Source organism: Melozone crissalis, unplaced genomic scaffold (genome assembly GCF_028551555.1).
Source record: "Melozone crissalis strain CALT ecotype California unplaced genomic scaffold, PUWL_Pcris_2 ptg000013l_1, whole genome shotgun sequence".
NCBI lineage: Eukaryota > Metazoa > Chordata > Aves > Passeriformes > Passerellidae > Melozone > Melozone crissalis.
The window spans coordinates 16,084,054-16,108,848 of record NW_026535791.1 but is presented as its reverse complement, the minus strand read 5'-3'; the positions used below and the strand labels follow the sequence as shown (position 1 = coordinate 16,108,848).

The window sequence follows — 24,795 nt, the reverse complement described above, 5'->3', positions numbered from 1 at the left end:
AAAGACATGCAGAAGGTCTAGGCCAGGAGCACAAGAAGAGAGAAGGAGGCAGGTCATTCCCCTTTTCTGGCAGGCCCCAGGCAGTGCAGGGTTCTCATCCCCTTTTGTGCTCTTTCTTTGTGACATGACCTCAGACCCCATCCCAAAAGGCAGTGAGATGGCTTGACCATCTTTATGAGAGACAAAAGGAAGGGTACAGGAGGACTTTTAGCCTTTGGTTATTTTGCCTGTATTCCTCAGCAAATGGACAGGTTCCTAAGCCCAACCTCAAGCACCTTTTGCCCCTAAGCCAGGTTGTGCTACAGACCAAGCACCAGTGCTCGGTGGGGATGTGTGGGACAGGTTGATCATATGTGATTGAGCAAAAGAGATTTGACATCAGCTGCAGGGCCAGGTCCTTGTCTTTTGGGGCTGTGAGCTGTGCTTGGTCACGTCCTCGACAGTTCCCCTTCTGCCTTGCATCCATTGTCTCTCATCCTGCTCGTGCCATTGACGTCATGCCCTCGTATCTCCTTGTCCCCTACTTTTTAACCTCGCTTTCCCTCCGTGTCACTGTGGTCTTTAAAAAGGATTGTTTGTAGACACTTTTATTAGCAGAAAGAAAAACAGAGGAAGACCACAGAGAGGAGGAAGCCACAGAACAAACAACAATTGAACTTCGTCATGAGAACTTCTTTTGATTCACTGCAAAGATAAATAAATGCCTCCATATCAGCTGGTAAGGAGAGGTGGACAAATCTGTTTTATTGTCTAGGACATTGTTTTTCTAACTTTGTATCTTGCAGGAGCAATGTCAGCATGTCTAAAAATGTCAAAAAGTTTGAGATGTTTTTTCTTACCTCTCCCTGACTCTTCTAATTCTAAATATTTTCATCAGCACACAAACATAACCATAACTCCTGACGCATTCTCATGGAATAGCATCTGATGTCTGTTTTCAGTATTTCTGGCCATAACTAAACATGGCAGAGTCTTCCCCAATGAGTATTTAACAAAACTGGTATTTTAGCTGCTCAGCTTACATTTAGAACAAGCAAGAGACAGCACAAGAGCAACGTAGCTATGGCATGTGTAAACATCAGGTTTACCTGACTTCAGGACAAGAACCAGGAAAGCACTCCATGGAGAACACCCTGCCTGATGCACCTGGGCTGTGACCCCCTCTGCCTGAGCATTCCCTGCATGTCCCCTGCCACCTGCTCTTCTCCTCGGCTCATCCTCTGGAATTAACTGGCCCAGCTGCCCCCACGGCCGTGCCCGCAGCTCACCGATGTGCGGAGCAGGGCAATAACCACGGGCAGGTGCCAGCACAGTGCCATGGGGATGGGGAAGGAAGGGCATCCCGGGGGTGTTCGAGCAGCGCTGCTGTGCAGCAAAGCCACGGGCTCAGTGCAAGCGAGCTGCTGCCTCCCCGTCCTGCCGTGTGCCGTGTCCTGCTGGCAGTCCCGGGCTGGGTAAGGCTGGCCCAGTCCTGCGTTCCCGTGGCAGTCCGTCCTTGCAGCCGCTCTGACTCCCGCTGTTCGCTCCCTCCGCAGCCCACGGCCGGGGCCGGGCTTAGCGCGGCGCGATCCGCCCGAGGGAGCCGCGATCCCGCTGGGGGCCGGGCGGCCACGGGCGGCGCTTCCCGCTGCTGGCGGGACTGCGGCTCCGGGACAGGCGGCCGGGTTCACCTGCACCGCCCGGGGCCGCCCCCGGGGCCGCCCCGCCCTGCCCCGGCCCGGCCCGCCCCGCCGCGCTATAAGCGGGGCAGCAGCGGCAGCGCCGGGCGCTCACGCTGGCGGCGGGAGGCGGCAGCGGCGCTGGGGCATCTCCGCCCGCCGCCATGAAGCCTCCGGCAGCCCAGTGCCCGGCGGGGCCAGGTGGGAGCGGCGGGCGGGACCCCTTCTTTCCTTCTTCCCCCATCCTTCCTTCTCCCCTTTCCCTCCGCCGGGGTGGGGGCGCGGGCGGGTCAGGGCCGGTCCGGTCCGGTGCTGACGCCGCTGTCACTGCCCGGCAGGGCCGGGGGAGGACGGCGGGGACCTGGCGGAGGCGCTGGGCGAGTTCGACGCGGTGCTGGCCGAATTCTCCTGCCCCGCCGGCCGGCGCCGCTTCTTCTACGGCGAGCACCTGGAGCGCATGAAGCGGCGGAGCAGCGCCAGCGTCAGCGACGGCAGCGGCCTCAGCGACTCCGAGAGTGAGTGTCCGTCGGTCCGTCCGTGCCGGCTGTGCCGGCCCCGGGACTGGGGGGCGGCCGGGAAGCGACGCTCCAGAGCGGGTGCTAAACCAGCAGGTCGCCCTCTCTGAGCGGGGCAGGGACGCGGCTGTTTCTATGAAAGCAGCTCCTTCTCGGTCCCGTCCTGGGCTGGAAGTGCAGGGATGCACAGGCTGGCCCCGCTGGTTCTATCGCTGCTGTTTGGGAAGGAGAGGAGAGTGGCTGGAGCGGAGCTGAAGAGCTCTCTGTGGGAGGAGGCCGGGCTGCGGGACACCGGCACGTCCCGGCGGCAGCCGCAGTGAGAGATGTCCCTGGGGCTCGCAGGGACTGCCCGCTCTGTTCGGTAACCAGCGTCATCCGCACAGAGAGAGCCAAAGTGTGCTTCCCACAGCAGCTGGAAACTCACCCAGATTTCCCTCTATAATAATGGTCATCCATCCACCTGGATGCACGGGAGTGTTATCACTGTTCCAGAGGTGCTGATCTTGAGCTACCTTGTGCCCAAGTACACTAGATGTACGTGAATGGTGTGTGCAGGACATGGAACAGGAAGGGAAGAAAGCTACTTGGAGCAGGAAAATGTAGAATTGGAATTAAGCCTTCTCTGGTTAACATGGAAAAAAGTTCAACCCCTCTTACTGGCTTTACTAATCAGGGAGAGAAAACATATTTCCTCTTCCAGATAGTGAGGCTGGAAACTGCTGTTTTCTTTGAGAACAGTGGGTAACTTTCTCAGAAATAAGTCCTGCTAAATGCAAAATATAACCAGTTTTGTTGATTTGGGGTTTGAGCTTGGTTTTTTTTTTTTTTGTTTGTTTGTTTTGGGGTTTTTTTTTTTGCTAAGTTCCTAACTATATGGGAAGCTTGATGAAATTTACTTGTTTTACAGCTATTTATAATAAGACTACTCCTCTAATTTCTGTTCTGCCTCTTTATCAGTCATGGACTCAAGGTGCCATTCTGTTGGTTTAGTGCTTAAACACTAATGCTATCTCGCTAGTACTTGAGCTGTGAGAGCAGAGAGTCTCCAGATTATCAGAGCCCTTTATTTCATCACCATGGATGGAATTAATTTTGTTGACAGGTATTGTTTTACCTGCCCTGAACTTGGATACCTTACCTAGCACTGCCTTTGGGTTTTCCTATGGAAATACATGGATCAAGATGCTATTTTTCTGTTTCATAATGTAGTGAGCATAAAACTCTTTAGAATCTCTCTGCCTCCAAGGAGGATTTTGAACTGTGTGCCCAATTTAGACAGAACATTTTTCTTTGGTATGGCCAAGGGTGTGTAAGGTGAAATCTGCCTTTACTGAGTCAAACTGGCTGCCTTAGTGCTTATATTTCTTGTGCAGTCTTTGTTGTGATATGTTAACCTCTCACATACACTTATTTTGTCTCACCATTGAGACACTTGTAATGATAGAGTAAAATAATTTACTGCTGGGAATTATAAAAACCCCAACCCAGTATCTAGAACTTATTCTCCTTGTATGGAGAAATGTTAAGTAACTACAGATAGCTATCTGCTATGGTTCAAAAAACTAAAATGTGGAAAACTGCTTGAAATTGCTCTGTTAGAGTTGACAAGAAGGATACTTGGAGGAAGATGGCAGGGCAGAAGGCCTGGTGAGAAAACAGCATGCTCATGTAAACAGGCAGATCAGATTGTCAGGAAGATCTGGAAAATAAAAATCTGAGGCAAATCCACAGGGATTTAGGCTGAAGACAGTAGTGGGATTAGTAGGATAGACAGGGTTTGGTGGCTCTATATGAAGTCCTCAAAGATCTTGTATGAGGAACTTGTCAAGTTTTCAATTCCTGTCCCATGCCTGAGCGATGCATGGTGTGAAAGCTGGCTCTGGAGAGGCTGGAATAATTTCCTTCTGGACACTGGCATGTAGGGGACCAGGAGGGTGCACCAGAGTTTATGAGGATATGTTTAAGGAAGAAGAAACAAAACCAGCCAGCTCTGCTCATGGCCCAGGAAAGGCCTGGTAAAACACTTCTTCCTAAAGGAGTCATTCAGTGCAGTCAACTTTTTATTCTGAAGTTTTGGTAGGATTGGAGAGGAATTGTGGATTAATGAAAAGCTCCTTTTATAAAACAGGCTCTGGTGTCTGATGTAATCCAGCTACACACCCTACATCTATTTTAAGACTAAAGGCAGGGAGTTGCCTTTTTACCCAGGTTCTTTCAGTTCAAACTCAAGTATTTCTTGAGTTTATTTTCCCTTTGATTTCTGTAATTTAGTGTTAGCCAGTATAGTGCTGAATTCATGCCCTTGCCCTTACTGTGATAAGGGTTAGGTTAAAAAACCACTGCAGAATCAAGGGGTGACTGGGCTGAAAGAATAAGTTCTGATAACATGAGTCTTTAAAAACCATATTATCTGCTGGTAGTTTGATCATCTTGTTAACGAAGATTCTTTACCTCTTTGCAAAATCTTGTTATCCAGTGCCAAGACTATTTCAAGCACACTTTATCATGTGTGTGTAGAACAGTTCAGACTACTGTGTTTTAGTGCTACCTGTTGTTTGCTGTTTGATCTAATCCTCCTAACTGATGTGGTGTGGCTGAAGATATGTATCTTTTGGCCACTCCTGCAGTGATATCTTTCCACTCAGGGATGGAACTGTAAGGGAAGGAAACATTCTAAACTATTGCAACTGTTTGTTTCAGTGCCCCTGAATCAGCCTTAAATTCAGTTTCATGAGAAGCTACTAACAGATGTAAAGTGGTCCTACTTGAACAAGATTGTTTAGTTGGGGCAGGGAAGCCTTTCCTCTCCTGGGGTTTCTGCCATGGGCATGAGCCCATTTAATTTAACAGAAAAGTTTACAGAAGATCTCTGTCAATGCAGTTAATCCTGAAAATATTCTCTTATCCTTAAAATCTCCCAAGGGAGCTAGCTCCAAAAATACTACTTTAAATTCTTAAATTACATATTTCTGGCTCTTGAGAAAAAGTAGGATTTTGAAGACTGTATGAAAAATGGGTGCTATCAGTACTTTGTTCTCCCACATCTTGTCCTGTCATTTGACCAAATGCTCTTTGGACAGGTCTGGCTTGGCTGTGTCTAAGCCTTGTACGTAGCAGAGCGGACTCTAGACCCTGCAGTAACAGAGAGGCTCCGAGTGCAGCTGTGTGTGGTGATCTCTGCCCACGAGTATTACATTAACCACCACAGCTGAGTGGGTCAGAGCTGGAATCATGATGCAACTGCTGAGTTACTCCAGAATTCCAGAGCTTCTGGAGTATGTTTGTTATGAAACAAAACCAGTTATGTTTCAAGTTGATGTATTCAAACGAATTGGTGCCCAGCAGCTTCGTTCTTTATGTTATTAATCACGCTGGAGCTTTTAAGCTAAGGAATACTTTGTGTCTCTTTGCTATTCACAGCATATCTGGGCTGTGATAAAGGAGGATTTGTGCTAGAGAGTGCTGTGCTGGCAGAAGGCTCTCGTGTAGCTGCAGCTGTGTTAATGAACTTACAGATAGCATTGTCTTCTTGTGTCAGAATAAGCTTGCAAAGAGTGCAGGCTTGCCTGTGTAAAATGCATGCCCAGTCAGTGCCTGTACAGTTTATGGCAGTGTCAGGACAGCCTTCCTAGTTTAGACTTAGGATAATGAATGGAAGTTGGACTTTGAGAGGTTGAGAAGCAAAGTGCTTTAGTGTTACAATAACACTGAAAAGCTACATCATAATCTGTTGTCTTGCTCTCAAGAAATGTTTGACACTTGTAGCTCCATGTTTTCTTGAGGCAGGTTCAGCTTCCTGCCTCTCTGTTAAAAGCATTGCAAGATAATTTCATCAATTCAATTCTTGTACCCATACAGGCAACAGTGTTCTTTGTAGTTATTTTTTAATGGTAATTAAATGAGCAATGCCTCATGGCTTTCAAACACAAGAATAAAATCCTGAGTGCATCTAGAACTCTTAATTTTATGATTTTAAAGTCAAGTAAGTGCAGGGGTTGAGCAGGAACTCTTAACACTCGGTGCCTGGTGCAGTGCCAGCACTTGTGTTTCCATGGATGTCTCCAGGTGCTCCTGCTAATGCCTAGGCCATCCAGAGATGAAGCATCAGCCCCTGTTAGAACTGCAGCACTCACCCTGAAAAACCTGTTTGCATTGTCAGTCTTGTAATATGTGACCATAAAAAAGGCAAAGAAAAAGGCAACAGAAGTAATTTAAGATGTAAAATATTTTCCAAATAAATAGTCTGGGACTGTCTGGCAAAAAGATGTTTTGGGTGGGGACAAGACAGTGTTCTGGAGAATCCTAAGTGACATTAGGAAAGTGACTGCTACAAAAACAACCAGATAAAATCCCAGCAGGAGGGATGGGGCCATTGGGGACTGCTCAGGCTGGTGCCACTGGTGTCTCAGGAAAGAGAGTGGTACCTGCATTGGGAGAACTTGGGAGAGCTCATCCTGCAGCTCTCAGTGTGTGGCTGCACCACTGGAGCTCCTCTGCAGGCATCTGCTGTGAGAAACAGGATGTGAAGTAGATGAGCCTTTGGTCTCTGCAGCAAATGCCAGTCTTGTAACATGAAAAGGAGGTAGATTGTGTCTGTGAACTTCCTATGGCTTGTCTCAAACAAGAGGACAATAAAATGCTTCTAATGAAAAAAGTGAACACTTTCTTTTCTGGAGAAAGTCCCTTTTATTAAATGATCTGGGAAAGAAACTTTTATTACATTAGTGATATGCTCAAGGGGAAGAAAAATTGGAAGTTTCCGGTGCATAGCCTTATCTACAGGTATTTCAGTGTGCTGAGAAATGCAGTTTTCATAAGATTTCCTGTTCTTGTCACTTCAGCATACCCACTGCTCTTACTCATTAGAAAGGAAGATTAGTAAAAGGGAGGGCTGGAGTTGGGAACTGCCTCATAGCTGGTAAGCATGGGCGGGAGTGGGAAGGTAAGCTTTGTATATAATGAGAAAACATGCCTGTGCATCTGGATTTCAGGCTTCCTAGATCACTTTTGTGTAGCTATGTGATTTGAAATCCTTTAAATAATGATGCTGAGATGTGTCAATAGAGAAAAGGTGTCATTTTTTAGTCAGTATTGGAACAGATGTTTGTTAGCTAGGCAAAATCCCCACAAAAATAAACAATGCAGCCAAGTGTAACTGTGATGATGATAAAAATAAACACTGTCCTTGGGGGCTGAAACATACACATTTTGAAACAGGCTTTTTGTATCATGAATATTTCTCACTTCTGCTGGTGACATTACAATTTCCAGATTTTTTTTCTGATTTTTAGCAAGTAGGCTATGTTCTGTTAGGAATTATTTGTACAGTCTGCTCATTAAGTGCTGAGTTACTGTTTCATAATGAATTCATGATTTGTAGACACTTGAGTGGACTTGTGAAGCTTTTCTCTGAAAGCTTTATGGATGTTTTAACTTTTTCCCCTAAAACTTTCCCCACTGAAAACTGCAGTAAAAATGTTACCAGCTCCAGTGCTCTTCAAAATTGAGCCATGGTACTAGAAAGAGCATGATACTAAAGAAGCTACACAGCTGAATTTTCCATTGTCTGTTTTGAAATGAGAAGTTTGAGGTTTTCCTCCTTCAGTCCATTACTGCTGAGAGCCTTTCAATTGCTCATTTCATGGGGCCATTTCTATATTTACATGGTGTTGCCATGGTTTATTTTGTGGTTTAACCATACACTGGAGCAGTAGAGTTATACTAACTACAGATTACTTTGCCAAAGTAAAATCCACCCGTATTTATTCCTACCCCCGAATTTTGCAGTGTAGCCTTACTGATGCAAATCAACTCACTGACAAAACTCTCAGATGTAAAGGCTTTTAAATATAAGCACAGGCGCTAGAATCAATGTATAAAGTAGAAAACAGGTAATGAATAACAAACTTGTGGTGGGAGAGAGGGAGCTGGGCGAGGAAGGACAGCAGCAATGAGATCCCTGGTATCAGCCCCTGGTTATTGGGTTGCAGAGGATGTTGTATTTGTCTGGCAGTGGAACTTTTCCAAGGGCCATTATTGGAGGTGAATGAGCAAATCTTGGCTTTGGCAGCTGGTAGAGAGCAAGGACTGAAGTGTCCTTTTCCCAGAGCTTTCTGCCCTACAGTCACCCTTTGCCAAAGAGGATATCTTTCTGTGCTGCTTGTCATAAGTATTTTAACATTGTTTCCAGCAGTTATGGTGACCTTGCTGGTGGAGTCAGTGCATTCCTCCTTACATCACTAGAATTTCTGATGCTTGGTGGCATGAATGAGCCACAGTCACTTGCTAAAGTATATTTTTGCTTTGAGAAAGATAAATGTTGATATTTTCCTGAAACTATTACGACCCATCAGAAGATAACATTGTTATGTGAAAACATTTCACCTTTTGAAACTGGGAGAAAAACATTCAGAGATTTAAAGCAACAGTTTTGTCATATTTTATCTTTGTCCAGTTGTAAATATTTCCCAGCATAATGTCTGTGGAAGCCAGTATGAAATTACATTTTCTGATGCCAACCCAGCCTTGCTGTATTTGGTGTCTGGATGTTAGAATCGGAGAGTTCACATTAAAAGTATACTCAGATTTATAACCATAGTTCTCTGTATTTTTATTAATTCAATGAGCCATAAAACCTTTAAAATATGAATTAATTTGGAAATTCTTGTTCTCCTCTTTTCAAATAAATAGCCTGAAAAGAGTTTTATCTTTGGTCTGTTCTGTCAGAATTTCAGTGAATTACAGTCTTGGCTACAGCACTGTTTGTGTCAGCTATTACAAGTTACTTGGGGTTTTGTCCTGAACAGCTAGAATTTTCCATTCTGTGTTTCTTAGTCACTGGGGTTTGCATCTTGGCTGAAAAAATGTAGCCTCAGTAGGCAGTTGTTCTGTAAACTGATTTCAGAGGAAATCTGCCATACCTTTAATAGAGAGAAAGTGTCACTTAATGTGCAGGGTTCATGGGGTGTAGTACAGCACTGGTGGCACACATCAGCAGAGCACTACCAGATTTCTTTCATCCTTAGGTTATTTTTAATTTTTTTTTCTGTTTTTAGGAGCTACTTTTAAAAGGGCTTATCTTTCCCCCCCATTTTTGTATCTAAAATGATCTCATTTCTGCATTGCATTTGTGAAGTCTTTCTTGCATTTGAAATTCCAATTGGTTGGAATCCAATTGGTTCTAACAGTTTGGTTTTGATCTGCTGAAGTTTAGAGAGAAGAACTGCTCTTCTTAAGAGTGGAGATAAAGAAATTGCAATTAGGGGGTAGTTTGAAGAAGCCATCAAACTCTATTCTCATGTCTACAAACAAGAAGTACCAAGTGGTGGCTGAGCAGGTGGCAGTAGCCCCAGATGAGAGATGTCAGTCATGTCATTGCTCACATTTTGTGGTGCTGAGGGCCATGTGTGTTTGCCAGAACAGGATCTGAGATGATGGCAGAGGAAACTGAAAATACAGCCCAGTGGTGGGCCAAAACACATGGGAAAGAGGGAAGTATTCCACGCTGAAGCTTTTCTCCCAAGTCTTCTTGGTGCGTATTGTAACAGAGGTGAGCTTGGAAGGTGGCAAAGAACAAATAAATCAGCTTTAATGGCTGAGGGAAGATCTGAGAGGCTTTGTAGGTGCAGTTGTCTGGTCTGCCTTGTCGCTGTGCCTGTGTGCTCCTGTGGAAGCTGCTTTTGTGCTGGACAGGACAGCAGGCCAGAGGAGGCGGCTGGGGACACACGCTCTTCTTCCCAGAGACAGCTGAACTTGAGGCCCAGGTCTGCAAGGGGATGGTCTCAGTGTCTGCTATCTGGAGGCATCCAGATGTTCAGTAGAGGTGCAGATGTGCAGATCTTGGCAAGGCAAGCTGTGGGCCTGCCCCTTTTGCCAATTCATCCAGACACCCTTACTTAGCTAAAGCAGTGCTCTCCTGGCACAGCAAATGGGAAGGCATCCAAGGAAGCCCATCACAATGGGCTCTCTGCAGTGGGCTTGGTGCTGCAGTGCTGTGGCTCCAGGGACAACAGGGGCTGTGTGTGCTGCAGGGAGCAGGATTGCTGCCTCATGGCAAGCAGTGACAATCACCCTCCCATATACTAAAACAAGCATTGATGTCCCAGGCAATGTGCCAAGTAAATGCAGACCCTGGCCATGTTTGTATCTCAGTGGTGTCTTTTTGTAGAAGCACAGTTTTCAGGTCACTGGCTTGAAACTGCAGGACCAGCAGTTTTAGAGTCTCTAGCAGGATGACAGAGCCTCCTTCCAGTGGAGCCAGGACTAATATTTGAGTTACCCCTGTACTCAAAGATACTTTTTGATGCTTTTCAAGCTTAAGGCCTCCTCAAGAACACAAGAACATCAAAATAGTATTGGGGGCCTTTTCTGTGCCTTTCCAGGGCACATAAGGCTTTCTTTGAAAGTTCACCTAAAATAAGATTGCAGAATATTTTATGTACCAGTGTACTGCTTCATGAACTCCAGAGAGTCACAGAATAAAGGAATTAAAAATGCCATACCTAAAACAGCAGAGTAACGTATGGAGAAAGGAGTGTGCTTGCTTTGGGGATAAAGGACAGCCCTAAATATATTCTTTATTCTTGTTGTCCTTGTTCTGGAGCATTCTATTAATTCTATTTTTTTGTAACTTTTGAAAAATTTAGGTAAGAGAATTTCCCAGAATATTGTGAATTAGGCAGGTCCTAATAGATATAATTTTGCTGATATGGGATAATTGTAAATTCTGTTCAATTTTTCAAATGGTGCTGACTTCAGGGGAAGGGGAAGCTGACACACTCCTTACTGGGGGTGAGGATTAAGCCTAGGCCTGCTTTCTCTTTAACAGTAGGAGTGGGAGCAGTAGCCTTCACCCAATAAAGGGTTTATTTATTCACTTCTCTGCTTTTGAAGACTTAAATTTGAGTTCTGCAGACTTTGAAGTCTATATAGGAAAGGCTGCATTTTGGGTTTCAGTTATGTTGCAAACTTCAGAAGGTGTCAAATTTAATTTATAATGTTGTTTTTTACAGGTGCAGATTCCCTCTACAGAAATAGTTTCAGTCTCAGTGATGAAAAGCTCAACTCTTCAACTGCATCTACTCCAAGCTTGCCATCCCCTTCAGTGACTCCTTGTAAAGGTATCTTAATTTTAGCTGTTGGCATTTCTTCCTGCTCCTCAATTATATGGGCTTCTTGCTGGGAGCCAGGATTCACATGCTTGCATGGGTTTTTTTTCATTTTGGTGTTTCTTTTTCTTGGTAGGTTGTTTTTGTTGTTGGGTTTTGGGTTTGTTTGTTTTTTTTTTAATGACAGCAAAACTAAGGATTACTGTTGAGCACACTACAGATCCAAGTATTGTTGTCTTGATTATAAATGGCAATAGCATTCTGTATCCGCACTTTACAGGTGGTCTGGTAAGTCTTTTGCTTTTGAAACACTGAGCTAAAAAAAATGTGGTTTTCTGGCAGAAAAGGATTAATTATTAACTTGTGTTACTTTTTTACTGATGCGACTGAGTACCTTAAGTGTCCTATTTCTCTATAAAAATGCTCAGCCTGGGTGCAGGGCTAGAGGGACTCCTCTGAAGCCATATGCTGCCATGCAAGTTAACAGAATTGCCCAGATCTATATAGAAGTTACACAGGGCTTATACAAACCATGTGTTAGCAATTCCTTCCTCCTTTGAAGCCATGCTGTTGAAAGAGGCTTCTGTCTTGCAGCTGATTTCCCAGGACAGTGCTTCATTCAGGTTAACTTGGATTAACTCTGGAGCAGACATGTCAATAAGTGAGCACTCAGGCATTTGTACTACATGGTGCTTTTGTTACAACCACTATACTCAGGTGCATGCTCAATAGCCTTTCACACTTTCATATCTCTTCCACTTTTATATCTCTTCCACAATCACAAAAAAAGCCAAGTTAAATGCTTTCTTTTCAATTAGTGGGACACTGGGGAGAAATAATGAGTAACAGTTTCTGCAAAGTAGCAAAAAAAGAGCTCAGCTGAACTGTCAGGAAATATTTGGTGAAGAATTACACTAAAGGACAAGATGCTCTTCCTGATGACAAGACAGAGTTGGAACTGGCTTGGAAAAGATCACAGACATGAGATGAGGAAGAAACTTGCAGTAAAACTAGAATGAGTAGAACCAGTGGCGTTGCAAGGAGTGGAAAATTTGGTGGATTTATAGTTCCACATTTATAGTGTGTGGACCAAGATGAGAGGATCTGGCAGCACAGCAAACCTGTGATGCTGACATGATTTTAGAGGGTGATATTTGAGTAGGGCTGGGAGCTCATAGGGATTGACTAGGGCCATGCATGCAGCATCTGAAGAGATGAAACAGGAAAGATGGCCACAGTAGCAAAGACATGGATTAGTTGATGTGTGAAAGAATCTTTTATTCTTCACTGCAGCCCCTTCTTTTTAAGGAGGCTGCATAAAGTGTTGCTTTGTGTTGCTTCTGTCAAGTACAAAACTATGAAAGCTAGAACTTCAGCTCAGTGTCCCATGTTCTCTAAGTGCTTTTGGACATCGCAGCAGCTCTACTGAACTTTGCTGATGATAATCCACAGGATCTTTGCTACCCCTGAAAATTATTTGGAGGCTTGTGTGTTTCTAGTGTTTCTTCTAGCCAGAGAGACATGTCCTGTCTAATCAATGCTGACCCTTGTTTTGCAGCAAAGCTTGGGGACACAAAGGAGCTGGAGGACTTCATTGCTGATCTTGACAGAACACTAGCAAGTAAGTAGGTTTTTATTAGTTGCTAGCATCTCACTTGGAACTTGTTTCAAAGAGTGTTGAAATCCAATGTAGAGAGAGAGAGGGAAGGGAAAAATAAAAATATTTTATATAATGTTTCTTCCTTTTAGTTTGCTAGTCCTGTGGATCATTATCTGGATGAGAAGGTAAAACAGACTCAATTCAGACTTTGCCTGAATGTTCAAGGTGTGCAGTTTATCCTGTGTGACAAAGGCTGAGCTCAATGAACCCCTGGTCCCACCTCTGAGTCAGCAGCAATTCACCCCTCCTTGACAGTGGATGGATAAATGAACATCAGTTTCTTAAATACTCAAATCTCAGTTTAAAAACTGGTGATCTGTTTCTTCATTATAAAGCTAAGTAACTGGAGGAGTGTCCTTAGGGGAGGAACAATCTTTTTGTTCTAGACTTTGCTTTGTGAGAGAATGAAGGAGCATTGTTGACTTAATGTCAAAATCCTATTTGTGCATGTTTTTACCAGGAATGGAACTTGGATCACTTTTTCTGCAACTATCTAGAAATCGTATCTTTCAGCTAAAGTCGTGGAATCTTCATTATGATTTTTAAAGAAAAACAACCAAAAAACAGGCTGCCTGTTGCCAGCCATGTACTCTGCCTATTCCTTTTTGCCTATTCCTTTTGCTTCTTCCTCTTCTTTGCTTCTTATGTTGTGGACATATACCATTTCTTTTGTGTTTCAGGTTGGGCTTTTTTTTTTTTTATGTGGAACTAGGCTATAGAGCCCAAACAAACAAGTTATAGGACTAGACCTAAATAGCAGCATAAACAAAGCCCTCTCAAACTATGAACTGAGAGTTTTGTGTGCTCATTAGGTGTTTTCCCTTCCCTGTATTTCTTGAAGATATACTTAATTCAAGACAGCTGCCCTTATGAGTTCCTGCTTCCCTGCTGTCTTGCTTGTATCTTAATCCTGGTTTCACTTCTCATACTTAAAATACATTTTTTAGTTTCCTGTCTTCTGTCATGGATGTGAGCTTGAACTGACTCTACCACTGAAATTTAATTGACCACTCTTCTGAAAAAAGTCCAAGTTTTTGAAGGTTTGTGTATCCCAAACCGGCAAATATTTGCATTGCTATCTTGCACAGCCATGTTGCAGCTCTAAAAGGGCTGCCAAGGTTTTATTTTTCCCTTGCAAAGTACATCAAAGGTGAAGGCAGGAACTAGCACCTGCTCTGTGGTTTTGTGCCTTTTTTTTTTTTTGGTGTGATTTTATTTTTTTTAATCCCAACTAGACAAATCTCCAGTGATCTCAGCAGAGTTTCATTAGTACAGTGAGGAAGAAGTCCAACTTCCATCTGGTATTTATCACCGCATTTTTGAGGAGTTGTCTGTATATGCTTGAGGTTACACAAACTTTGTACAGATCCCTTTTCAAGCCTAATGCACTTTGTTAGAACAGTACTTGCCTTGTCTTTTTAGCACACCAGCATTTCAGCTTTCATGTTAACTTAAAAAAAAGACATAATTTGGCTTGTCAGGCAGTCCAGCAAGCTGGGCATAGGCAAGTGTCTGATATGACAACAACATGCAATCTTATTTAATAGAGAGCTTAGTGATCTTTCTTGTTCTGTATTTTCAGGTATGTGAAATGAATTTTCAGCATTGTGCTTGCATGTGGGTGTCCTCTGAAGGATAAGTGACATCAATCAGTGAGAACTGCTGCCCTTGTCTGATAACTTTGCTCAAGATACCCTCTGAACATAACCTTTGTGAACTCCCACAAGTATTTAACTGGCAACATTGAACATTGGTTTTGGGGTTTGGGTTTTTTGGGTGTTTTTTTCTTTTTTTTTTTCTTTGCAGCAGATGGAATAACTTAAATGTTAGAGCTGTATTTTGCTTTAAAATATAGCTTGAATTTTAATTTAAAGTTGCTTTTATGCAAATATATTTGTAATTTTATATAGTTGAAGACTTTAATGCTTTTCTCCATTATAATATATTTTTGTATGCAAATAAATCCTGAACTGAAATCCAGATGTCTGTAAGATTCCTATGAACATGCAAACTCTGAAATAGAAGTACAAATTCAACTCTTACTGAAAACAGCGTGCTTTGAAATATCTTGATAATGGTATATTTCCTGTCAATTTCAACTAGCATTAGAAATTTTGCCTATTTCCATTAGGTAAAATTTATTATTCTAGTTGAATGTGGTTGCTTAAATAAGAACTTTGTGCTATGTAAAATTAATACAAGCAGGAAAATAATAAATTGGGTCAAACTGTTACTTCGCATTTGTGTTAATACAAATGGAATAACACTGACTTAGTAGACATTTGAACAATAACACCTATTTTAAACACTGTGTAAAAGCTGATTTTAAACTCTCAGACCATTTGACATGAAGCACTGGCTCTTTGGAAGGTCAGACATTTAGGCCCATCAGGTTAGAGGTGTGGAGTTCCTGTACCACTGGGACAGTGCTGGTGTCTGGGTGTTTCTGACACCAGGCCCTTGGGTCTGGAACACTCAACCACTCTGAAAAGACTTCCTGGCCATCACTGTGGTGCTGAAAGAGGGGAAGATGAACCTGTGCTTTTACAAGGAACCTGATTATTTCCATGTGCATTAGGCACTGGGAATGTCATTATGTGAGCTCTCCTGCAGCTGCTGCAGGCATTACAGCTGCCTCTGCTGTCTGAGCTGCGCTCCCCTGGCTGTCCTGGCCAAGTGAGCTGGGGCTGGGCTGGGCTGAACTCCTGCCTAATTTTGACCAAAGCTGTCCAGTGAGCAGTTGCTTGAATGGTTAATTTTTTATGCCCCCTCTGATGTGTTATCTTGGGGTGTGTGAGTACCTGTGACACAGCTACCTGCTTGGGGGACCTTAAAGGACAGATTTGGACCTGCCTTCTGCAGCTTGGAGAAAACCTGCTGTGTATTTCCTTATAGGAACATCATAAGAATGGTGTAGATCCATCTCCCTGGATTTTAGATTTCTTAAAAATTGACCAAAACATTTGGTTTTAATGAACACCATATGATTTCTTCCCCCTGCCCATCCTCAGTTTTATTCATTAGTAAGAAAAAAAATTTCTGAACTGGGTACATTTTTGTCAGTCTGAAAGAGTCTTGAGGTTGCTGTGTGGGTTATTTCCTTCTTTCAGGCAGGAGGGCAATGTAAAGTGGAGCAGTGTGTGGTGGAGTGTGCTCCTCAAGAGGAAACTTTCCTTTCAGCGTTTCCTACTGCAGATTCTGTTGGTAAATTGTCCCATAGAATAGAAAATGAGTAAAATGATTTAGGAGGGTAAAGATTTGTGCTTGCAGCAGGTTAACTTTCAGATCTGTGAAGGTTTGAGACAGTGATGTCCTTCTCCTTGCTCTGGGACCTTCCCAGAGGCTCCCGCACCACAGGAACCCCATTATTAGCAGTGCAAAATTCACTGCTGCTATGCTGTAATCATACAGGAGCAATTATTCCTTTTTGTGATGGGTGTCTGGCCCTCCTCCCCAGCCCCAGATGTGAAGGGATTCCTTTGGCTGGTATAGGACTCCTGTTAGCTGTGGAGACACTGTGCCTTGAGCAGGAGGTGAGGGAAGGGGAACCAGGACAGCAGGGACAAGTACCTGCTTCCCTTTTAAGAAGCATCCTTAGCATAAGGCATGTTTTTAAACCTGCTGGGATAGCAGCAGCAGTTCTGGCTGGTTTTCTATATTTTAATGATGGTTGGTAGTTTGAACAAGGGGGTGGCCACTCCAAGTGATCCCAAGGTGGTGGGACATGGACAGCTCTTTGCTCCTCTGCTCCTCAGGTTGGGTTGTTTGAGGCATGAGTTTCCTACTTGTGCACTTTCAGTTGCTGCTTGATCCTGCTGAATACTCTGTGCCTATAATCAGTATTTAAAGTCAGCTGTCTCCCTTTATAGCCTGAAATCGCCCCATCAGTGCAGTGTTTTGGAATGGCAATACTTTGTCCTCACAGACACCAAGTTTTGAAGGTTTTTCCAGTATAAGCAAAGGTTTTAGCGAGGCATGCTCCTCATTTTGTCTAACGTCAGTGGTGATGGAGTTGGGGATTAAGTCACCATCTGTTTGGGTTTTTTAATCGTGTTGATGCATGAACAGGTGGAGACTTCTTGCTTATATAGCAGATCTGGAGATCATCAGCTGCAAATCTGGGAGTATCTTCTGTGGAGCTGTTTGTCTGAATTCCTGCCAGTTTATGTTCAGTTTTCGATGTGTCAGAAGGAAGGCACTGATGTAGATGTCATTTCACTGGAGGATGCTTATGACTTAAGTTCATCATCTGATTACATATGGCACTGAAAAATGAATTGCTGGAAAAAGTTCTGTCATGCTTTATCCCCAATGAACATTGCTGGAGACTGCACTGTCCTCATGGGCCTGGCTGAATTTTTAGTCCTTGTTTTGACCTCCCTCTTGTGCTGTAATACTGAATTTGAATTCAGAAGAGTCTCAGCACTGTTGTGCCAGCACCATGCACCCAGAAATGGAAATGAGCAGCTTAGACTAAGCAGATGTCACCACAGCTTAACCTGTGGAAGGTGAGGTGAAACAATTGCATGTGTGCTCTTTACCTTCTGCAAACTCAAGGTTAAATGGATTAGTTTAACCCTCCATCACCAAGGCTTGAGCTAATGTATCTTATCTTGGGCTTGCTGTTGACTCTGTGTGTCCTTGGTGCCAGCTGGTACCAGGTAACACACAATGCTTGGCAACCTTAGTAAGGGAGAGGGACCAGACAAAGGAGGGATTTATGTTTTTCCTGGGTTGTGTGGGCATCTGCAGCCTCTACTGATGCACTGACTGGAATTTTCTGGCTAGGTGAGGTTTTAGGAGTGAGGAAAACAGCTGCACTGGCAGTGATGGAACTTGGTTATAAGGGAAGGGCTCAGCCCCTGCTGCTCCCATGGCCCCTGTGCTGGTGCCTTCTCCCCTTCTTTGTTACTCTTGTGGGATTTTCGGTACATGTTGGATGTGGAACCGATTTCCAGCAGCATTGCCTAATCTGAAGGGTCAAAGAGGGCAGGAGGATCCATGCTCAGAGCTTCACAGGTTCATTTAAGCCTTGGTTTCAGTAGTGGATGCTTGCAAAGAAATCCAGCACAAGAAGTTTCTGCCTTTTGGGAAACATTAGGAGTTCTCCAGTGGGAAAGGTCCAGCCTGCATGGTCTCCTCTGGAGCTCATCTCAGATGGCTCAGGTGTACCCAGCTGAAGCATATGAGTGGTGTTTGCACCCCTGGAGCCCATCCTGGGAGAGTTAATTTATCTGAAGGTGCTAGACCTGACATCTGCTAGACGGTCGGAGAGAAAATTTTGGAAGTTGCAATGTTTGGAAGCAAAGCCAATATGGCTGCAGCAGTTCTTGAACTGAATCCAGCTCTGCATACTGACAGCACGAAATCCCTATTCTCAATGGGGAAATCTCCTGTTTTCTGTGTTACTTGCTACATTACTGATTTTTTTGCAGGCTGGCCAACAGCTCTAGCTCTCTAGATAACTTTACAATAATGTAAGATGATCCTGGCTGCTACATCTCATCAGCTTGGATTCTAAACTGTAAATCAGATTTGTAAACCAGATCTTTTCAAGGTTCTTTCCTTTCTTAGAGGTTAAAAGACCTATCAGTCAAATGCTGTAGACTGACCTGTGTGTTTAAAATAGGTCAGTCTTTTACAAAGGCACCCCAGTGTTTTGGTTGCTTTTGCTCTTTCACACCTAGGTATGGAAAGCTAAAATATTTATTAGTTTAGCTTTTAAAAGCTGCAGACTATAGGCCTGTGCCTCCATTCTCCCAAGGCATCAGAGCTCACTGTCTTCTCTGGGAGGCCTGAAGATGCTTAAATAGGCTTCAGACTGGAGGTGAAAGTTGCCTTCTCCATAGCTGATGGCTTAACACTGATTGCCATCCTTTGGTTCTGTTGATAATGTTTTTCAGATAATTTGTTTTAATTACAACTGTTGCCCTTGTCTTAAAAAAGCCTCAAAACAATTAATGTATTATGGTACATGTGTAGTCTTCACATAAAAAAAAAAAAAAATCTTACTACTCTATCAAATCAGGTAAGGAGCAATTTAGCCTGAATTAAGCACTTATGTAAACCACTGAGGTTAGGATGTTGCCCTTGGCTCCTTCAATAGCCATTACAGAAAGGAGAGGGAGGCTGAATTACCCCCTAATTGATGGTCCTTTGCTACAGCAAATATTGTAAAACACTCCAGTTAAGCAGGTTTTCCACTTGGGCTTCTTAATCCACTGACTAAAGAAAAGTGTAGGTGTCAAAATAAACCTGCCTACAAATAGCCTAAAGTGTAACAGCTGGTGGGGCTGGAAGAGCAGAGGCAGAAACACCCAGCTGGGCAGGTTCCTGTGCTTGGGGCTCTGCATCACACTGTGCAAGCACAGCAGCTTCCTTCAGCCCTGGGACTGGGGCACGGCATGGCTGGGAGCTGCTGGGACCACAGCCCACATGGGATGCCACAGGATGAGCCGCAGGAGCTCAGGGCTCTGAAGCAGAGCTGCCAGAGCCAGCTGAGGAGCTGTGCACTCCTCATCCTCACCCCTGCTGCCCATTCCCACCGTGCTAGGAGCGGAAAGCTCCAGCTGCCTCCTTGGGCAGGAGCAAGGAAACCACGGGGAGCCCCGGGATGGTGCTTGGGTGTCACAGTGCTGAGCCAGGCCTGTGCCCTTTGGCTGTCTGCACCTGTGGGGCTCCCAGTCTGCGGTTTCTCTGGGTCGGGATTGAAGGCACTTGAGAAAGTAATTCGTGTTGTGATTCGGGTGTTTATTATTTCTAATCAGGAAAACAGTTTTCTTATCAGAAAACTCTCACAACTGTGAGTTCGGCACCTTTCCATTAGAAGGCACAAAACAGCCAAAAGTCTCTTGTTCCAAGGTCCTTTAAGAACTATCCAATTAAGAACTGACACCTAGATTCTTTTCCCTTTTAACCCAATAACTGATCCCAAAGAGCTGTAATGTGGACTTTTCTGCCCAATTGCAAAATGCCACCCAAACCCATGAAGAAGAAGGAAGAAGAAGCATGAAGAAGAAACCCAGGATGACACCCTGTGCCGTCCATCTTGCTTCCATCCACAACATACTAAAAATCCCAAAACCTAAATTTCTCACCAAATGGTACACCTACACTACTCTCTACAATCACACTTTTGTGGATTCTAGTCTATCTTGAAGTCTAGGAAACTTTCTCCATGAAAGAGGGCCAAAGTCAGTGCTCCCCTGGGGGTCAGGGCACCCCAGAGCAGAGAGAGAAATATTCCCTGTGCCCTGGGTTCCCACATGAACTCTCAGAGCCCACTCTCTTGTCTTTTGCTGCTCCCCACCAGTGCTCCCTGTCTGCAGCCCAGCCCTAGTCCCCACCTGCCCACCCATGCTCAGTCAGGCCAGCCCTGCTGCTGTAACAGGAAAGCTGGAGCCTTGGTAGTTGTTGGTGTTTTTTGGTTTTTTTTTTTTTGGTTTTTTTTATTGTTGTTGTTGGTTTTTTTTTTTTTTTTTTAAGCATTCTAGGATGATGCCAGTGGCTATCTCAGCTGCAGACAATTTCTAGGTTAATTGTCCATAGTGTGTGGCTCAGTGGCTGAGGACTGAATAGATCTGGCCACTGAAGCCCACAGTGAAATTTGCAGGTGGGCTGGGACTTAGCTCTGTGTCCTGGTGTAGCTGGGCTCCCTCAGAGCTCCAGAAAAATCCATGAATTTGGGGTGTGCCAGGTTTCTTGGGCAACACAAGTAGGAGTTTCTGAACACTGTTTAGAACATCTCAGGAGACATTCAGCCTAGCATCTTGGTTAAAATTGAGTGAATGATTGTGCTGTCCCTGGTTTCATTCCATCTCTCTGGGAAGCAGAGTGATTCACAAGAGTGGATGGGACTTGTTGCTCTTTCCCCCATGGGATTTGGCACCAGGGTGATGCTAAGAGCTCATACCCACAAATATTTTGTGCTTTCAAGCTGTGAGTTCAATGGACTCTCATGCAATATTAAGCTCTGACGCTGGTAATCTGTCTCCATAGACTGGTTCTCCAGGCTGTGTATAGTTTAGTAGTTTTATGCTCTTGGAAAACTGATTTATGAACATTTATGTTTGTTTATGTGTAGAGTTTATGATGTGAAACAAAATACATGTTTTTCTCAGAGGCCAAAGAGAACAGCTCAGCTCTCAGTCTCCAAATAGCATCCCAGATAATTTATTTTGTTGACAGCTGGTACAATGTGCTGCTAATCCAACAGTAGTTACTGTACATTAGCAGCCATACATCAGCTGCCTCAAAGCACTTTGGCATGCCCCAGTAAATAAATTCCACTATAAAGCTCAGGGCAGATCTCTCCAGCATGCAGCAGCCCCAGTCTGGAGGCAGAGGTGAAAGTTTGGTGCTTGGCCAGAGGAGGCTGGCTGTGTCCATCAGGGATCCAAAGACTGCATTAATGCTGAGTTTAGGACCAAGGCTTCTTGCTTACAGCACTTCATATTTAAATAATCCTGTAGGAAATGTCTTGCCATAGCAAGAGTGTCTGACATTCCTGAGCCCTTGCTGAATGAAATTAAGAGAACCAACTTGGTGGGTTTTTCCCAAGGTTGCTACCAGGTAACTCCAGCCCAGATGACTGCAGAGGAAAGTTACAGAGTATTGAGAAACTTGTCTGAAATCCATTAGTATCCTTGTTTAGTGTTTTCAGTAATGCTTTCATCAGGGACCATGTATTTCTTTACACTTCCACTGACCATGAAGATATAAAGAAACACCTTGTCCCTGATGAAATGCATTACTGAAATGCACCTCCACGAGCTGGGAAGGTACCTCTTAATGCAAAATGAATTGTTCTCTTCCCTCTACATCTCTTTCTACCAACCAAAACCCCTTCTTACAGAGGGGTCACCCCAAATCACACCAAACAGGCTGTCTGACAGCTGCTCCCTCCACAGAAAGGCAAAAGAAGAGAGACACAGTCAGAGGGTGCAGATTTCTTTTCCTCCTTCATCATAATTTGTGGCTCAAAATTCACATGGTCTTCTCCGGGAAAGAGCTGTGGGAGATGTCAGCCCCTTGCCTGTACCCTCAGAGGCAGAAAGCAGGCAGAGCCAGAGCTGAGCTAAATGAGAAAAACCTGCTCATCTCCACAGGCTTTAAACCTTCTGCATCCCAGCTGGCCCCATCCCCCTGACTTGTGGGGCTACAGGAAAAGTGTATGAGCAACATTTAGATTGCTCCATGGATTCTGGCTTTCCCCAGCACCATCAGTGCCTCATTGTGCACCAAGGGGCAGCAGCAGCTCCCTCATCACATCCCTTCTCCATGGCCAAGTGTGGCCGTGGCTCTGCTCCTGTCCCCCCTGGCCTGCCTGGCCCAGCTGCAGCCTTGCACATGCCTTGGCTGTGCTAGAGCAGCAGCAAGTACCAAAACACAGTTTATTGGAATCTGACATCTGCTGGTTTTTGGGGTTTTTTTTTGTTTGGTTTTTTTTTTTTTTTTTTAATTGTTGTAGTGATTAAATGGTTCAACTCCAGAGGATGGGCCCTGGTGTATGTGTTACTTTAGTTACCCCTATCAGGGATGTGGGTGGAGAGGAAGGGAACAAGCACCCAAACCATGGGCAATCTGGATTGAAAAACATTTAAATATTTAAAATGTCAGATCTGTTTTAGTGTTTCTTTAATGGGACCCATCCACAAGGGCTCCCATGAGTCTGTGGACTCAAGTTTAGGACTAAAACCAGCATTTCTCACAGTGGTGGCTGGACCATCTGCCACTCTTCCCTAATCCTCATGACTGAGTGGTTAAATAAGAAGGAGCCATTCAGGATCTGCCAATTGTGCTTTTCCAGTGACCTTTCAAAAAACTGACATCTTTTTGACAAAAAACAAATTTTACATTACCAAACCAATGAGGCAGATTTCCTTATGTATTTTGAATAACACCATTGTTTTGAAATATATCTTGGCTCCCATGTAACAACAGCCTGATGGTAAAAAAAAAAAAGGTGGTTTAAATTGGTTCTGTTTACTGGCTGATATTCAAAATACAGTAAGAAAGTTGAACTTCTGTGCTATCCTGTGACATGCCATCATTAGCACCTCATGAAATGAGAGGAAGGGAGAATAAAATCACCCAAACATTTCTGGAAACCTTCTCTGAGCTACTTTTTTTTATTCAGGAATTTTCACTTTCAGAGCACCTCTGTTGCAGACTATTTCCCCATAATGACGTGTCTAGACTTTGATGGAAAAATTTCCAGGCAGCTCTTATTTCTCTGTCCTCTTTTCTCTTTCCATCCAGGGGTGAGCAGTTGGTGTGGTGATGATGATGATGTTCAAAATGGGAAACAGACTCTGAACTGAGCCACTTCCTCGAGGAAAGCCCTTCCTTTGGGGGTTTGATGGGCCCAGATACACATGCACAGAAAAGCCTGGCCTGAAGTAGGGTGGCATTGGTCCTTAAAAGGAGAATTTGGTAGCAGAGGTGAAGTTGTAGAAGCAGGGAAAAGGAAGGTAGGATTTTGAGGGTGCTAGGCTGTAATGATTTGCTTTATATCCATACATAAAAATGCATTTTCAGTATGTGCCTGTTAAATCACTGATATAATTTCAGATGCTTCCCCTACAATTTACAGACCATTTCTTAAAGCCAGACCAGTTCTGTTGTATCTTTTGAAAGTTAGAAATACCTTCAAGATAGATGAATTTTCCTGGCTTTTGTGAGAACTAAAGGGCAGGACGACAGACCTGCCAGCCTTGCAAATGCAGATTTTTTACCAAGAAGGAGCACTACTACGTGGTAGTGATGTGTGGCTGCAAACTGACCATGCTAAAAGGAGAGGGCAGGAAAAATGACTTCTCAGCTTTGCTCAGTTAAGGGCTCAGCCTCTCTTTTCCCTATTCTCTGGCTCTTCTCCAGTTCCTGTGGTTTTGAACTTTTATTTTCCCTCATAATCAGACTGATATCATAGGGATTTGCATGGAAACTGATGCCCTCAGCTCATCTCATTGCCAGAATTACAACAGTCTCTTGTTCCTAATGGAACAAAATATGTAAGATTTCCAGACAGCCCCAGTTTATGTGGTGAGTGATCTGCTAGCCTATAAGCAAAGCCTATGTGATGCCTCCATCTAATTTCATGAAACCAGATGAGAACTAGAAAAAAAAGTACATGTTAATGTGGCATGTGCATGTGTAAGTGTTAACCAGGTCAGTGTTTCTCTGCTGCCCATGAGGCCTGGCCTCTGTCACCTTGGCTGTGTGAAGAAAAGACCCCAAGATGCTGGGTTTTCCCCAAAGAGAGAAAAACCACTGTTGTTTTGGGGCCCTACAGTGACCCTCTGCTGTGTCAAGTTCTCTGCAGACACAAGCAAGTATCAGCAATGGTTTCTAAGTTCTGCTGAAGTTGTTTGGTACAGCATCCAATCCTTTTGGGGATTAGCTTGTTGGCTTAAAGGAAGGTTGACTCCAAATTCTACTGTCTGAAATGAACCATTCCTCCTCCATCTAGCAGGTTCAGGAGGTTCAGGAGATGGCAGGACTGGTAGAATGAAACACCTCTAAAAGCCTTGTGCCCTCTGGCTTGGGTGCCCTCAGCTGGAACCATCAAAGGAGGGCTGACAGAAATGGATCCTGAACCCTTTTCAGACATGCCAGATGGATGGATTATAGTGCTAATGTCATTCATCCAGAGGGAGGAAGCTGATGGATAGGCCATGTGTGTCTTGGCCCTTTTAGCATATTTACTTCCTTGCCAAAGCTTTGGGGAAAATAACCTGCTTTTAATGGAAGCTTGCCCAAACAACACCCAAACACTGACACAAGTCTCTGCGTGGCAAGTCTGAATCTACCTGGATTGTTGGGTCACTGCTGCAGAGCCAAGCTTCTGTGCAAGC

General features: G+C 44.2%; 1 protein-coding gene across 1 annotated transcript; it reads left to right on the top strand.

Annotated features, from left to right (window-relative positions):
* Positions 1–1,803: 1,803 nt before the first annotated feature.
* RGCC (regulator of cell cycle) lies at positions 1,804–15,173 on the top strand. Its single transcript, XM_054271800.1, has 5 exons — positions 1,804–1,859; positions 1,997–2,173; positions 11,185–11,292; positions 12,839–12,901; positions 14,523–15,173. Exons 1-5 carry the CDS (start codon positions 1,823–1,825, stop codon positions 14,528–14,530), a joined length of 393 nt encoding a protein of 130 aa, XP_054127775.1. The 5' UTR covers positions 1,804–1,822; the 3' UTR covers positions 14,531–15,173.
* The last annotated feature ends 9,622 nt before the right edge of the window (positions 15,174–24,795 follow it).

Excerpts from the sequence above, each read along its gene's own strand:
- RGCC (XM_054271800.1), top strand. The coding sequence starts at position 1,823 with ATGAAGCCTCCGGCAGCCCAGTGCCCGGCGGGGCCAG. Across the intron at positions 1,860-1,996 it reads CCAGTGCCCGGCGGGGCCAG|GGCCGGGGGAGGACGGCGGG; the intron begins GTGGGAGCGGCG and ends ACTGCCCGGCAG. Across the intron at positions 2,174-11,184 it reads CGGCCTCAGCGACTCCGAGA|GTGCAGATTCCCTCTACAGA; the intron begins GTGAGTGTCCGT and ends TGTTTTTTACAG.